The 16,936-nt window shown below is 54.5% G+C and overlaps 1 protein-coding gene across 7 annotated transcripts in view; it reads right to left on the reverse strand.

Annotated features, from left to right (window-relative positions):
• Positions 1-7,282: 7,282 nt before the first annotated feature.
• Positions 7,283-16,936, reverse strand: part of TTBK1 (tau tubulin kinase 1) — a 40,309-nt gene continuing 30,655 nt past the window's right edge. For all 7 annotated transcript variants that reach the window (XM_059400420.1, XM_059400414.1, XM_059400419.1 and 4 more), the window contains 2 exons: positions 11,352-12,937; positions 7,283-10,594 (listed from right to left, as the gene is read on the reverse strand). In XM_059400420.1, coding sequence (XP_059256403.1) covers positions 10,204-10,594; positions 11,352-12,937 — 1,977 coding nt within the window. In that variant the 3' untranslated portion in view covers positions 7,283-10,203. The remainder of the gene's footprint in view (positions 10,595-11,351; positions 12,938-16,936) is intronic.

The following is a 16,936-nucleotide window of genomic DNA, read 5'->3' on the forward strand; positions in this document are numbered from 1 at the left end:
CTGGGATGCCCTTTGTTCCATGGGAGATTTAGGTCAGCCTTACCTAATGAAGCCACAGCTCTGCTGGGCCCCCAAGATTCAAGACTGAGGGCCAGGGGCTACTTGTGTGGTTCAGCTGGTAAAGCATCCAACAGGTGATTTCGGCTCAGGTCATGATCTCTCATCGGTTGTTCAGCGGGGAGTCTGCTTCTCTCCCTCTGCCACTCCCCTTGCTCACTCCCTCTCTCTATATATCTCAAATAAATAAATAAATCTTTTTTAAAAGGAGGGAGGGAGGCTGCCTTCAGCTTGGGCCATGATCCAGGACCCTGGGATTGGGCTCTGACTTGGACTCCCAGCTCAGTGCGGAGCCTGCTTGCTTCTTCCTCTCCCTCTGCCTGCTGCCCCCCTACTTATGCTCTCTCTCAAATAAATTTTAAAAAGGAAGGAGAAAAGAAAGAAAGAAAAAAAAGACTGAGGGCCAGGCCGTAACCAGGTGAAGAGTTCTTTTTGCTGAGCCACAAACCCTCTGTAAACCTTTAGACCCCCACCTGGAACTGACGGGGCAGCCTGGCCACTCTGGGGACCCCAGACCCATCACTCTCCCACTTGCCATACACGCAGTGCCTCCTGCCTGCCCCCTACCCCTATTTTCAGAGCTTCCCCTTTGGGGATTGGCTAGGTAAGGAAAGAGAGGGCTTGCCAAGGTCCTGCCATGCCCATCAGCAATGCCTAAGACTCAGGATCTGTCTAGCCTCCCACATTCAGTTCTCGTTCACGACCTCTGCAGCAAAAGCACAGCACAGACCAGCACTACCGGCTTCATTCTGATCTGCTTCTCCAAACTCTGGGTTGGCAGAGATGGGAGGTCATCAGATTTTTTCCAAAAGCTCCAGATTTCTTTTTCCTTTTTAAGATTTGTATTTATTTATTTGTCAGAGAGAGAGCGCGAGCGAGAGCACAAGCAAGGGGAGGGGCAGAGGCAGAGGAAGAAGCAGACTCCCCACTGAGCAAGGAGCCTGGTGTGGGGTCATGACCTGAATCAAAAGCAGACGCCCAATCGACCGGGCCACCCACGGGTCCCAAGGACTCCAGGTTTCTAAGCAAATTGACTTGTAAACCTAAAAACAGTTTAAAAACCACTAGTGTAATCTAACCCTCACTTTGAATAGCTAAGGAAATGGGGCGGAGGGGTTGTGCTGACTAGGGCCACTCTGGGACTCAGCAGCATAACTGGAGAGAGGACCAGGACCCCTGCTTCTGGCCCAGGCCTTTGACCTAAGCTGCTGGGTTCCCTGAGATGGCTCTGGAAGGGAACTTAGTCAGTGACATGGTGTGTGGTAAGGGTGGTGCCAATAACGTGGGGGCAAGGGCAGTGACAAGTGATAACAGAAAGATGATACAAGCGTTCTGCAGAGTGCCCAGATGGCCCAGGCGCAGCTCCTGCCCTCAGTGAGCACGCCGTCTAGCAGGAGGATCAAAACCAGGTGAACACACCTCCTAGCCTCCGGTCTCACTCCTGTCAGCCCATTCGCCACACACCTGCCACAGAGGACTTTTTTTTTTTTTTTTTTTAAGATTTATTTATTTATTTGACAAGAGCGAGAGGGATCACAAGTAGGCAGAGAGGCAGGCAGGGGCGGGGGAAGCAGGCTCCCTGCTGAGCAGAGAGCCCAATGTGGGGCTCCATCCCAGGACCCTGAGATCATGCCTTGAGCCCAAAGCAGAGGCTTAACCCACTGAGCCACCCAGGTGCCCACAGAGGACATTTTTAAAACACAAAGCTGACATGGCAGTGGCTCAGGGCAAAGCCCTCCCACTGCTGGAGGGTGAAAGTCCAGCTCCTTCCCTCAGCCCACACGATTCCCCCCAAGCTCGGCGCCTCTCTGTTTCCTCCTGGCCCTTCCCTGACATCCCCTGTCCCTCCATGTCCCCAAACACACCAGCCCTGCCGACTCCTCCCACAGTGTTCCTCCCTCATTTAATACTATATAATCATATTATTTATGTAGGAATATAAAATACCAGGGCACCTGGTTGGCTCTTTTGGTAGAACATGCAACTCTTGATCTTAGGGTCTGGAGTTCAAGCCCCATGCTAGGCATGGAGCCCACTTAAAAAACTAATAAATAAATATGAACAAGCAAACAAATAAAATACCACAACCCTTCGCATCTTGGAGAACTAACTTTTGCTGACATCTTACCTCTGTGGCCCATCCAGTAGCTCACTCTGAAGTTTTCACAGCCAGGGGAATCCGCCAATGAGGCCAAGTCTGGGCATTGGCTGTGGTGCCTTCCTCCTGCCACCACCACATGTCTCTCCCACCTTAACATAAAGCCTCTGCCTTCAGCTCAGGTCATGATCTCAGGGCCCTGGGATCGAGCCCTGCATCGGGCTCTCTGCTCAGCAGGGAGCCCACTTCCTCCTCTCTCTCTCTCTCTGCCTGCCTCTCTGCCTGCTTGTGATCTCTGTCTGTCAAATAAATAAATAAAATCTTTAATTAAAAAAAGAAAGAAAGAGCTGATAGTCAGATGGTGGTTACCTCTCCCCTTATGCATTGACTCCTAAGAAACTCAGATCTGAATCTTAGCCCCTTTCTGCAGAGAAAGATTTGGTATTAACTGTACTCCTGGCTATAGGTATAGGTCCCCAGCCTATATGGCCTCTCTCTTCTCTCATGTCATCAAGGAGTAGGGATGACAGTGGCCGTGATATCTGGAGACAGATGATAGAACTAGGCAGACAAGGTTTGAAACCTAGGGTCTAACCAGAGGGAAGATCAGCTCTAAATCACCAGTTAAGAGCTGATTTTGATTAAATATTTAACCATCCTCATTCCTCTCCCACCTGGGAATCCAAACCTGAGCATCCAAACCTGAGCTCAGAGGCCAAGCTGGGGGAAGCATTCATTTATACCCAACTACAGGAGAAGGAGAGACTTGTGCCCTGGGAAAAAAATAGCAACTCCTTAGTTGAAATTATTGCTAAAACTGTTGGAGGGTTTGGGGAAGAATAAGTTCTTAGGATAAACTTTCCCTATATGGGATTGCTTCCAATATGGAAGGAATCACTTACACTTCAGGACTTCTTACCCTTTTGTCCCTCTCTACATTGAGTGACCTCATATGACCTCCCCATCTTAGCTGGGACTTCACTGACCATTAACTATTGCTACAACCCATGTACTTATTTCCTGCAATGATGATGGTGGCAATGATGGTGGAATTAATTCCAACTGATGATATCGGTTGTAGTGAAAAGTATGGTGATGGGATGATGTAATTGTGATCAAATGAGAATACTGATGATAAACGGATGGTAATGGGAGTGACTGGAGTAGGGATAAGGGGTATGGGTCTAGGATAGTGGTAATAGTGATCTGGTTATAAGGCAGTGGTGGTGACAAGGATCATGTGGTAGATGATAATGACGGTGGTAGTGGTGGTGGACCACCATGTTCTACCAGTGGACAAAGATGTGTAAGTTCCTTGAGAGCAAGAACCTTCTCTCTCTTGTTAAGCATTATGTTATCAGAGGCTAGTAGTGTTGATGGTGGTGGTGGTGGTGGTAATGGAGCCTAGTTTGGGAGAAGAGGACCTGTGATTTGAGTAATGATGGTGCCAGTAATAGAGTTAGAGTTGGGTAATGGACATACAGCTAGCGAATGTTGATGGTGGCGGTATATCATGTCACTTTGGGTTTAAGGGTACATGGATGAGAAGAAATGCAGAAGTTGCCACCTGGAGTTGGTGAAAATGGGCTTGTATCATGTGTCCCTCTGACCTATGGCCACTTTCCCATGACCATGCGGCCTCCCCTCCCCCATCACCTCATCACCATGGTCTGCTAGGGACTTAGAAGATCATCCTGACCATTCTTCTATCTTGGGTTAGTCTCAGCTCTTATTCTGGCCTCGACTCCTGATTAGCCAGAGGGAAAATCTCAGCAGGCCCCTGTGTCTGAAGATTAGAGGCACAGTCTCCACACTCCCACCCTGTCTCTCTTCTCCAGAGTAATCCCCAAGGGTCTCTCTCTACTAACAAAGTCCCCTCCAATGTCCTTGATCTTGTGGCTCCTCTCTGGCCCCTGACTCAGAAACCTTGATGAAGTCACTTATTTCTCTGGGTCCCTGTCCTTAGAGCTCTCTGGGCCATAGGACAGAAAAGAGAACTCTCTTTCTCGGGAAGTAGAGAGAAGGTTGGCCAGGACCTGGGCAGGTCCTCACCCATGGAGCATCAGGCAGGCTCATATATTTTATGAAATCCATTTCACATAGTATATGAAATGTCCAAAAAGGCAAATCTGTACAGAAACAGAAAGTAGATTAGTGGCTGCCTAGGATTAGGGTTGACTGCTAATGGATAAGGAGTTTCTTTGGGGGGTTCTAAAATTGATTGTGGTGATGGTTGCACAACTCTATGAATATACCACAAACTGTATTTTAGGACATATTGTTGGGCATCAAAATTATGTTTCGGAATAGCAAGTGTAACATGCTCTTCTATTTATGGGGAGGACAGGGCAAGAAGGAGGGAGAGAGCTATGATTATTTTTTCAAGATTGTATTATTTATTTGACAGAGAGAGAGAGCACGCACTAGCAGGGGCAGTGGCAGGCAGAGGGAAAGGGAAAAGCAGGTTACCTGCTGAGCAGGAAGTCCAATGTGGAGCTCAATTCCAGGACCCCGATATCATGACCAGAGCTGAAGGCAGACGCTTAACTGACTGAGCCACCCAGGCGCCCTGGGAGAGAGGTATTATAAACATAAGAAAGAAGTCATTGAGGCGTCTGGCTGGCTCAGATGGAAGAGCACATGACTCGATCTTGGGATTCTGAGTTGGAGCCCCACGTTGGGTATAGAGATTACTTAAAAAATAAAATCTTTCAGGGGCGTGTGGGTGACTCAGTCACTTGGACATCCGACGCTCGGTTTCCATCCCAGTCATGATCTCTGTGTTACTGGGATCAACTGAGCCCCATGTTGAGTTCCCTATTCCCCACCCCAGTTCCATAATCAGCAGGGCACCCACTTGAGGATTCTCTCCCTCTGTCCCTCCTTCCACTTGCACACACGCTCGAGAGCACTCTCTGTCTCTCTCTCAAATAAATAAACAATTCTCAAAATAAAACAAAATAAAATCTTAAAAAAAGAGAAAGAAGAAGAAGCCAGTCATAGGAGTTACCTCTAGATAATCAGATTCATGGATGGGGGGACTTTACTATTTTATTTTATATCTGTTTACATTTGCCTTTATACTCTAAATATGATCTGTTTTTTACTTTCTTTCTTTTTTTTTTTTTTTAAGATTTTATTCATTCACTTGACAGAGAGCACAGGCAAGGGGAGCAGCAGGCAGATGGAGAGGGAGAAGCAGGCTCCCACCAAGCAGGGAGCCTGAGTCAGGGCTCAATTCCAGGACCCTGGGATCAAAACCTGAGCTGAAGGCAGATGCTTAACAATGACTGAGCCACCCAGGTGCCCCTTGACTATATTTTTTAAAGATTTATTTATTTGCTTGAGAGAGAGAGAAAGCCCATGAACATGTGGTGGGGGGGGGTAAGAGGGGTAGAGGGAGAGAGAGTCTTAAGCAGACCCCCCCCCCACAAGCACAGAGTCTGACTTGGAGCTTGATCCCCAAACCCTGAGATCAAGGCCCTGAGCTCATCAGCTGCATGGAAACCAAGAGTCAACCACTTAATTGACAGAGCCACCCAGGGGGCTCTGCTTTTGACATTTTTAAGCAAGAAGGAAGCTGAAAGCATGTGGCAATCCCTCTGAAGTCTGGCAAATTAGGACCTAGAGCCCCCGGCACGTGTGTCAGAAGCAATGGAACCCCAGGGGGCAGGGGCAAGAACAGGAGACAGTTACACATGTTCTGGAACGTCAGAGCTAGAGCTACATGTGCATGGTTTTCTTGGAGGGAAAGCAGAACTTCTGAGCTAGGCCCCTTTCCCTCGGACCCCAGGCACAGCCAGGAGTGTGTCCTGGGATGGAAACTATCTGTGTATGGCCTTGGTGAAAATTTCACACCCACTGAAATAGGGTCCAAAAGGCAAAAGGTACAGCAAGTACCCTGCAGGAAAGCCTCCCATCCCCCGCCCCAGCCCCTCTCCCTGAAGTGAACCAGACTCCTCTCACTCGTGAAAATAGCTGCACAGCATACACTCCGCTCTCCCATGTACTCTCATTCTCGGAGGCCAGTCCTTAGGTGTGTACAAAACACATACATCCCCTTCACCGTGGAGCCTCACAGTACCACCGTACCGGAGGCCACACTGTACGGATCAGCCCCAATCAGGGGACGTTTAGACTGCTTCTGAACATTTTTAAAAGAAGGCTTCACGGGATTGGGAGGGAGACAAACCATAAGTGACTCTTAATCTCACAAAACAAACTGAGGGTTGCTGGGGGGAGGGGGGTTGGGAGAAGGGGGTGGGATTATGGACATTGGGGAGGGTATGTGCTTTGGTGAGTGCTGTGAAGTGTGTAAACCTGGTGATTCACAGACCTGTACCCCTGGGGATAAAAATGTATGTTTATAAAAAATAAAAAATTAATTAAAAAAAAAAGAAATGTTTAAAACAAGTTAAAAAAAAAAAAAAAAAGAAGAAGGCTTCACGCCCAACATAGGGCCTGATCCCACGACACCAAGATCAAGATAGCAGATGAGTCTGTGCGATTTTAACGAGAAAGCTCCCATTTCCAGACATTTTGAGTATGAGATCGCGGCTGAGGCTTTGTAGAGTTCCTTCCGTGCCGTATACTGCGGTGAGTAACTTTGCACACATGGAATTTGGCAAGTCTACCCACCCTCTACAGGATGCGTGTCTAGAAATGGAGATGCTAGTTCACAGGCTACACTCATTTATAATTTCTACGGATGTCGCTAGAATAATGGCCATGGTTTCTCTTTGCCTGGGAGCTGCTTAGCTTTGTGGTTTTCCAAACACTCCCTTGTGTCTGTTAACTTCGGGGCAATGAAAATTCCTCCTCCCTCCCTCTCAGCTGGCTGGCACAAAGCGGGACTCAGTCTCACGCCCTTGGAGAGAGAGCCAGGGGAGCTGAGCATGGCAGGCTCTGCAGTCAGAGACAGAGGGCGGCCCAGTGTGACCCTGTATCTGTCCTGTCCTCAGCTTCTGTTTCCAGCTCTGTAGAGACAATCTGCTTCCCACGATCGTTCCTCCCTACTTGTCCACCAACCTGCACTCTTCACCACTGCCCACCCCTAGCCCCAGGTCCTGGGCTTTGCCCTCCTCCCCAAAGAAAGAAGAGTCCAGGCCAACAAAACGAAAGGTCCACAGGCTTTTTAATGGTGTGATGGCTACTTCCCTTCCAAGACCCGATCTAATCATGACAGCGGCTTCCAGGGTGTCGGGGTGGGGGTGGGCTGGTGCAGGGCGGGCAGAGGCCATGCAGTGACTGGGAAGAGGTGGGGAAGGGTGTTACATTCTGTTTGGCGTGTAAACATTCTTCAGTGGCTTCCCTGGGGGAGGGGGAGGGCATCTCCCTGCCCCCCCCCCCCAACTCCATGCCCACCAGGGCTGATCCCCAGAGCTGAGAAGACTGAGCCAGGCCCCAGTAAGGGGCTGGGAAAGGGGGAGCCCATGCGCCTGGGGCACGGCCCTTCTCCTGCACCTGCTTCGTACACAGTGTGGCTTGGGAGGGGAGGCATGTTCTGGGGTGAGCAGACCTGCATCTGAGCCAATGACACAGGTTGTGGCAATGGGGAAGTGCTAGAGGGGTGAGGTGATGGTGGGGGTGGGGTGTGACACTCTTTTACAGGGAAGGGGTTCAGGACCAGGACAGCTTGGTGGAGGGGATGGGTGCTCGGTGGAGGGGATGGGTGCTCGAGGGGAAAGAGGCTGCTGCTGGGGGTGGGGACACGGGGGAGGTGTGGTTTCCTCTGCCCTGGATCCTTCCTGGGGAGAGGAGCAGAGACAGTCCCCTGGACCCCTCCACAGTCGCCCCTTCCCCTCCTTCCCTCGGTGACATTCAATGACGCAGAGGCCCGAGGATAGATGGGAGCCCTAGGGAGGTCTGGAATCCCAAGAGCAGACAGGGTTTTGCGTCTCTGCCCAGCTCCAGTGCTGGGTGAAGCTGAGGGTGAGATGGGTCTGGGGCTCTCTCAGACCGCCCCCTTTTCCTCCCAACACCAAACCAGGGTGTTGTTGGTCCTGGGGCAGGGTTGAAGCTGGGGGCCCTACATTCACGGTTCGGTTGGTGGCAAGGAGCAGGCCCAGAACCTGGGCACTGGGGGTCATGCCCTGGTCCCCACCTGGCACGAGCTGATTGTCATTCAGAGAAGCTCTAGGTGGGAGGGAGTGGCCCCTCTTCCACCCCCTTTGCTGGACCCAGAGGGCAGTAGAGGCCTTGGGAGGGTCTCGGGTTGACAAAGAGGGCTCTGTCCGGAGAGGTTTCCTGAGTGTTCTGGGAGCTTCTGTGTCAGCATGAGATGGACCTTGTCCAACCTGGAGTCCTCCCCTGGCCTCATTTGCAGAGAAGCCACCACCTTGGTGTGGGAAGAGCTGCCCAAGCCTGCTGACTCTCCAAGAAAGGCTTCGGCAACCACCACACTGCTTCCAGAGCCAACTTCCTCAAGGGCGTCCTTCTAAGTGATGGTGGCTGGATGCTGCCAGACAGCTGGGGCATGTCAGGGTCTTTCTTCCTCTTCCCCTGGTTGCCTTGCCTTGCTTCTGGGACCCAGAGAAGAACAGAGGGGCCAGGCCAGGGGACAGAGGCTGAGGGTGTTGAGGACTGAGGAGGCCTGCAGGGGACCCATCCCAGATAGACAGTTTGGCTGTCCCTTCTATAGCCAGGGTGCTGCTTGGCTCGACGGAGGCAGTTGAGGCTCTTGACGAGGTGGGATGAGCTACGCAGGAGCCAGACCCAGAAGGAAGCCCCATATCCATTCATGGAGCACCACAGCCCTCACCCTCTGCAGGGATAGCTCAGATGCATGGGCTGGGGTTAGTACAAGAAGGGACAGTCTGAAGGGTTAGCTGGGGGAGAACGGGACTTGGGCCGGACCCATCACACAAGCACACAATCTGGAAGTTAGAAAGGCCTTTCCACCTTGAGTCCAGGGGCCAGCTGTCTACCTGCCTGTTTCTGCTTTCTCTGCCCACTGTGGAAGATGATGGTCTGATCCAGCCCCCTCCCCAACCCCAGGAGGACAGAAAGTGTGACCCGGCCAGAACTGAGTCCCTGAATCTCTAAATAGCCAGTGCAGAGAAGATGAAAACCAGCCTCCACCTCCACTGAACTCAAGAGAGAGGGAGGTTGGCTGAAACTGCAGCAGGCAGGGTTGAGGTTAGATGGCAAGAAGGAATTCCTGATGGTGAGGGGTCCTGAGCACTAGATCAGGAGGCCAAGGGAGAGGGTGAAACCTTTTTTAAACCCCCCCCAACTTCCCATTGGGAAACATGTGACCAGGAAGGCAGCCCCCACACACACTCTATGGTTCCCACTGAGGACCTACCCAAATTTATGGGGAGGAGAACTTTGCACCCTGGGGGTGCAGGAGAGCAGCCCCCCAATCACCTGCCCACTACCTCCCCCAGGGATGTCCAGGATGGAGCTGAATTTGGGCTAGTTAGACCTGCCCTCTCACACCTGAGTAGACCAGTGGTCCCTAGGTCCCAGCTCCCCAACCCCAGGCTGGTAGCTAAGGGGACCACCACAGCTCCCAGGAGATTGTGGGGTTGGCTGGAACTTCCACTTCCGGAATTTGAGGCTGCCTTTCCGTGCAGGTGGGCTTGGGCTGGAAGAAGGCCGGGAAGAGGGGAAGGCGCCGCAGGAGGTGTAAGCAGAGGTCCCTGGAGGAGCACGAAGAGCAGCAGAGGCCTGGCGGGTGGGCGAAGGGGTGGGGGAGGGCGTCCCCATTACTGGAGTCCTCGGTGAAAAAGTGGCTGAGCCTTCCCCGGGGCCAAGGGTGAGCCTGCCCCACCAGAAGGGCGGCAGGGGGAGGGCAGGGGTCACGGAGATGGGGCAGAGGACAGGGGGCGGGCCCTCCCCCCGCGGCGCGGCGCCCCCCTCCGGCCCGGCCGGGGGGCGGGCGCGGCGAGTGCTGGCGCGCGTCCTCGCGGGTGCAGGCGGGAAGCTGGGGCCGCGGGTGGCGCGCGTCAGGCGCGTAAGGCTGTGCCGGGAGCTGTTTCAGTGTGGCCGGCTGCGGGTGGGGGGCCGGGGTGAGGGTGGGGGGCCGCGGAGAGCCGCGCGCGTCATTATCTGGCCCCGGCCCGGCCCTCCGCGACCCCCGCCCGGCCTTTGGTTGCTGCGCGCTGAGTATGGAGTTTCCCTCTGGGTCCTTTCTTGGGCCCCCCCGGGGAGGGGGTGCCATCAGGCTGGGCCCGGGCCTGCGGGGCGCCCCGAGGCGGGGGCCCAGTGGGCCGGGCCTGGTGCGAGGGGGAGGAGCTCTCCTTGCGGGACAGGGACTGGCTCCGGGGGGACGCGCTGGGGTGGCGCGGCACGGCAGAGGCGGAGGGGCCTGGACTGCGCGGGACAGGGGGCCTGGTGCCGGCTGGGGTTCTCCCGGGCCCCGGGCCCCGGCCGGGGGACTGTTTGGGGCGGAGATCAGCAGCGACGGCTGACCCTGGAGGCTTCTGCAACTGGAGCCTGCGGGACGAGGGGAGGGGGCAGAAGGCAAGAGAAAAGAGAAGGGCAAAGAAACAAAAAGGGAGAGACATTTTCAGAATCGCTGAACACTCAGCGGGGAGCCTGCTTCTCCCTCTCCCTCTGCTTGCTGCTCTGCCTACTTGTGCTCTGTCTCTGTCAAAATAAAGAAATAAAATCTTTTTTTTTTTTTTTTAAGTCGCTGAGCACTGAGCCCTGGAGCCCTGCGGCTTCAGACCTGGGTGAGGCTGTGGAGACCAGGCACAGGTTGATAAACTAGGGCTGGTGCTCCGTCCTCCTGGGCAGGACCTCTAGGGGCCACAGGCTCCTGGGACTGCTACCTGGCCTCTGTTTCATCTTTAAAATTCTAATGGATTTTACATTCTACTCTACCACCTACCCGTGTTTACAACGGTATGAATGTTTTCTCCCAACTACTTCTGGTCTTTAACCTTTGGCTTCAAATGCCTCATGGCACACCAGAGGATGTGTGTGAGCCCCACTGGCCCCCATTCACCTTCCTCAAGCTTGGCGTCCCTGACGACCCCTCTAGACATGTTCACTGTAGCCACTCCCTTGAGCCCAGTGACAGGGCTGGAACCTGAGAGGGAGGAGACACTTAGTTGTGGAGGTGGAGAACAGGAAGCGTCCTTCTCTGCATCCTTGCTAGGCCCTGACCTTGCCTCTGGGGAAGCTCCTGAAGTTGGAGGCCTTCTGCGGTCACCATCTGGCCACCGTAGGGCCAGCTGTGATTTCTCACCTGCTGGTGATGGCTGTGTCGGAGGCGGGGCCAGCGCCATGGGGTCTGCTGGCAGCAGAAGGCTGCTGGGCTGCAGCAGGCGTGGGCATGCGGATGCTGATGGGGCGGGGAATCCGGCTCCGGGTGGCGGCTACCCGCCCAGCCTTCCTGGGGGCAGCAGGCTCCGAGGCAGGTGTGTCCTCCTCTGAGCCAGTGCCGGAGAGCGTCTCTGAAGCCCGGCGCTGCTCCTCACTGGAGGAGGACGAGGCCCCGGAGGCCAGCCGCAAGAGCAGGCGGCCCTGCCTCTTTTCCATCACCAGCCGCGCCAGGTCCTGCTGTGGCCGGACCCTCTTGCCCCACCGCTCTTTGGCCGACAGGGAGCCTGAGGGCTCCGAGCCTGTGTCCTCCTCAGACAGCAGGACTGGGATCCGGCTCCTGGGGCGAGCGCCTGCCATGGCATGGCGGCTGGGGGAGATGGTGGCCAGTTTCTCGGGGCCTGGCTCCAGCGGGGACACTGGAGTCGGCCCATTGGCAAGGGCTGGGCCATTGGGCAGTGAGTCTGTGGCCACCTCCGGGGGGGTGTCCCCGGGAGGGCCAGCCAGAGCACCGCTCTCCAGCCCTGACTGGGTAATGCCATTCTCTAGGGGCAGGGAGGCCCCCTCCTCCACAGCCCTCCCATCAGAGGGCGCCTCCAGGCCCAGTTCACCCCCAGCGCCCAGCTCCTCAGACCGGGACACTTGTCCGCCGGAAGACATGACGTTGAGGTGGGTTTTCTCCGCAATGTGCACAAAGGTCCTCTCAACTTTGGTGAAGGGTGAGGAGGTGACGGCCACCCCTCCCGCCCCTGTGGTCACTGTCCCGGCCCCCGGCCCCGTCCCAGGTCCAGGGGGCTTGGGCTCAGACTTGAGCACAGAGGACAGGGTGCCCGGCTCAGACACGTCCAGCTGGCTGCCCGTGGGCTGGGGCCGCTCCTGCTGAGGAGTGAGGGCAGCCAGAGTGCCCAGGTCAGGGTCAGGGGCCAGGTCGGCAGTGACGGGCGACTTCTTCATGTCACCAGGGGAGACGAGCACCAGCGTTTTGGAGCCCTCCTCGGGCTCCAGGTCCCCGTCAGCCATGGAGGCCCGGCCCCTGGACTCCTTCTGGTCGTCAGCCAGCAGCGTGGATGGGGCACCCTCCTGACTCCGGTCCGTGCTCCTTTCACTCCCCTCACTGCTAGAGCCACTTCGAGGCCCCAGCACCTCCCCTAGAGCCACTGCTTCCTCCTCCTCCTCGTCTCCCTCCTCCTCCTCCTCCTCGTCTTCCTCCTCCTCCTCCTCGTCTTCCTCCTCCTCCTCTTCATCTTCCTCCTCCTCTTCCTCCTCTTCCTCCTCTTCTTCCTCCTCCTCTTCCTCTTCGTCCTTCCCATTAGCTTGAGGCTGAACAGAAGCCAGTGGTACCTGGGGGGTGGTGAGCAGCATGTGGGAGAAGCCCACCCTCCGGACCCTGTTGAGCAACCGAGCCCGTTCTCGGTAATCAGAGAGATCTTTCTTGAAGTCCTGGTAGGGCAGGCTCAGAGGCACAGCTCGAGGGAGACCATTGACCTCAAACGGGGGCGCCACGGAGAACACCTGCAAGGGGCACACACAGGGATTCGCTGATGTCACCTGCCCTGAAGGGCCCGATGACACCAGCACTGCACCCACAAGCTGGGAGGCCCACATGCCCAGGTGCATGTGCCAGAAAGTGTGCTCCTTTCTGAGCACTGGGCCCGTCTTGTTCATTGCTCTGTCCCCCAAGGCCTAGAAGGGTCCCTGGCACCTAGTGAGTGCTCAGAAAGTCTCTGAGGAAGGATTGTGTGCACGCTCCAGCTCCTCCTGAGGCCCCTGGCCCTGAAGCTGGCAGTTCCTCGGTCTCCCGTCTCCCACCTCCTTCACTCTCCTCCCTGCCTCTGAAACCCAGAGCCAGCTTTAGTTCAATCAATAGAAGACAAAGACAGCGGCAAGGCATCAGAGGCACGGTGTGGATCTCCCTTTGACAGAGGACGAAACCAGGTCCGGAGAGGAGTGGCAAGCGTCTGGGTCAACCCTTGCTGCCTCCTTACAGGACAGGGTTTCTCTGCAGCCAAGGAGTTGGCGGCCAGGGCCATCAGAGCCTGTGCAGGAGCAGGGCAAAGTTCAGCTGTCCTCCACACCCCAAAATGCAGGTTGGGTGCCCTTGGAGCTCCAGTGCCCTCTTTCCTCCTGCCCTTTCCTGGCCTGTTGCTCAGGAATTCTCCAGCCCTCCCCAGCTGTGTGTTGAGTCCACAGTTCCTCCGGGAATTTGCAGCTAGCTTACAAAAGGCAAGTTTCTTTCCACTTGATTTAGTTTTCCCTTTTGAAGCTTTGGGCAGAGCCCTTGGCAATGTGATGGCCTATGTTCTTGGTTTTCTGGGCTTCTGCCACATCTCCCCTTAGTCTTCCAGGCTAAGGATCCTTTCAGACTAGAAAGGCCTGATCACCCTGTCAGGACCTCAGCCCTTACATCTTCTCCAGCTCTGACCAAGTCAACACACGCACACGCACACTCAAACACGCATTTCCAGCACCCCTAGTGCACCAGGCCCCACCAGGGGCTGACATAGCTTCGTTTCAGATGGGGATGGGGCTGACAGCGTCCAGCGCTTTGTCAGCCTTTTTGAACATGCTGTGCCCTGTCTTCCTAAACACAGCCCCTCCAGATCAGAAGCCCCAGAGATCGGACACCTCCAACACCTCAGGTGCCATCCAGACTTGCAGGGAGTACTGCTAAATATTCTTCAACCTCTGCACCTGCTGCCTCAGCTGTAAGGGCACAGTCCTATCGGGCCAGGGGTGGGGGGGAGTCCCCAACCACTGGCTTGTTCTCTCCCGCCCACCTAACCATTCTCCCTACAGCTGCTAGAGGGATCTTTCTGAAACTGAAATCTGACCCTATCTCTCTGCTTCCAACTTGCAGAAACCTACAATAGCCCCCACAGTCCTCAGGGGACAGTTCCAATTCTAGGCTGGGCACTTGGCAACGCTGCCCCGCCCCCATGACTTGGCTCCTCCCCTTCTGCTCTGAGCTCACCTGGCGCTGCGCCCTGGGATCCTTGCCCTGTGCGCTTGCCTGCTGATGCAGCCAGCAGTTCCCTAAGTGCTAGTCGCTTCTCACACCGCTGTCTTTCCCTCTGGTGGTCCCGCTGACTGGGGATCCTGTCATTCCCTCTACTCACATGACAAATCCCTGTCCTTCCTCCAGGACTGAGCTCAACCAATCTTTAAGAAAACCTTCCTGTCCACCCACCAAGCAGGCATCATCACCCCCCTTTCTACTTGTTTTCTCACACCCCGATAGAGACACTTCACTGCGCCCCTTGAGGCCCTGACCTGGCCTTTCTTTCTAGAAAAAGTCCTGGAATGTCTATTGTCCTGGCCAAGATGGTAGAGGCCGTGAATCTGTGGATCACATACTGAACGAGACAGATGTGGCCCTTGTTTTCACAGAGTGCACCGTCTCTCTATTAGGAAATAATATGGGTTTGCAATGAGGTGGATGGAACTTGAGGGTGTTAGGCGAAGTGAAATTAGTCAATTAGAGAAAGACAACTATCACATGATCTCACTGCTATGCGGAATTTAAGAAACAAAACAGAGGATCATAGGAGAAGGGAGAGAAAGACAAAATAAGACGAAATCAGAGAGGGAGACAAACCAACCATAAGAGACTCAATCATGGGAAACAAACTGAGGGTTGCTGGAAGGAAGGGGGGTGGAGGATGGGGTAACTGGGCGATGGGCATTAAGGAGGGCACGGGATGGAATGAGCACTGGGTGTTCCGTAAGACTGATGAATCACTAACCTCTACCTCTGAAACCAAAAATAAACTATATGTTAGTTAATTTAATTTAATTTTTTTTAAACTACATTTGACCAAAAAAGGGGGGGGGGTGAAATTGGGATTATGCACACTCCACAGAGATTGTGATCATAAATGAGGTGAGATAAGCAATGGGTCTGGCATATAGCTCAATACTCAGATACTCAATAAACGTCAGCTCCCTCCCAGCCTGCCTCCTGCCCTCTGCCCTGCTCCCTGGTCTGGAGATCACTGTCTCCCTCTCCAACCCCAGCAATGCCCTGATGCCACACCCATGGGAGAGAGAGTGGTGAGAAAAGGAGGGGCTCTCCCAGCTGAGGCCAACTAGCAGGCAGCCAGAGGCAGGTGGAGGGGAAGGTAAGAATCCCCCAAGCTGAGGCTCTGCCCAAGGCTGTGACTTCTCCCTTCCTCAACTGCCATAATCTTTCTCATGGTCAGACCATCTATGAGGACTGATAATGGTGGGGAGGGGGGTGCAAGATGGGGTAGCATCAGACCCCAGGCAGGACACTTGCCCACCCTGTCTGAGCCAGGCAGGGGACTTCCTTAGAGCTTAGTCTTCTTCACATCCAGGCTGAAAGTCCCTGGCAATTGTTTTCTTTTTCTACACCATTCCCATTCATTCATTCATTCATTCATTCAACAAACACTGAGCCCTGTTTCTGTGGTAGGCCATGTGCTGCGGCCCTCTGCCATGCTCAGTTACCAACAGTAAGGCTAAAGATGACTGGGCAGAGGTGGAGGGGTGCTGTGAGATCCTGGGTGTGTCGTGACTGTGGTGTAGGTGCCAAGGACCTATAGAGAGACGCAGCTCTGATCATGTCTCCCTCCTGTCCAGCTCAGAACTCACCCACCCAACACCAGATGCGTCCCACCCAACGTCTCTGCCTGTTTTCTCTGTCCCGTCTCTGACACTTTGAGCAACCTTCTGGCCAGGCCCTGGATCTCTTTAGAAAATCCCATCTGTAGGACAGACCCTCCACTCACAGTGTCTGTGTTAGATCATCATAGCTCGAACCTTCTCCCTTCCATCTCAAAGCCCTCCCCTTCCACTTCACGGGAAGGAGGGGCAATAAGAACTGAAATCAGGCTTCAGTGACAAGGTCAGAATAGGACACAGGCCTAGAGAGAGCCACTGGCACACCCACTTCACAAAGCACATCAACCGAGGTGGCTCAGAACCCCAAACTCTTTCCATTGCCTCACTGGCCTCCCACCCTCCCATGCAGGGAAACCTGGTATCCGGTGCCCTTTAGCAGGAAGAGCCATGAATCTCAGAGTGGGGACAGCTTTGCCCTAAGGATCACTGACAAGCCCACCGGCCAGCTGGCATCTGGACCTGCTGTGTTTCCCAACTCAGGCTCCCTCCACACCTCCCCATGTGGCTCCTTGTTGGGGAGGGCAGACCTGGGCTCAGTTCCGCCCTCCTCAGAGAGGGGGAAGTCCTCCTTCCCCCCTCCCCAGCCTCTCCTGAATGCCCATGCCCAGTGACTATTCATGCATTTGCCCATGCTATCCTGTGCTCATTCATTCAGCCTCGATCCTTAGCCAGCCTCTGTGTGCTTGGTCCAGAAGTCTGGCAGATACCATGGGAGGGGGATACCAGTGACACTCTCCCATTCCAGTTCAGGGGGCAACAAGCCTACTGCATTTCAGCAAGGGAAAATCAGGGCCTAGGGGAACTCATGTCTTCCTACTCCCTCTCCAGAGCAGCGACCCTTTATGATTCCAATTATATTTGTGGTTCTCC

This window comes from Mustela nigripes, chromosome 5 (genome assembly GCF_022355385.1).
Source record: "Mustela nigripes isolate SB6536 chromosome 5, MUSNIG.SB6536, whole genome shotgun sequence".
NCBI lineage: Eukaryota > Metazoa > Chordata > Mammalia > Carnivora > Mustelidae > Mustela > Mustela nigripes.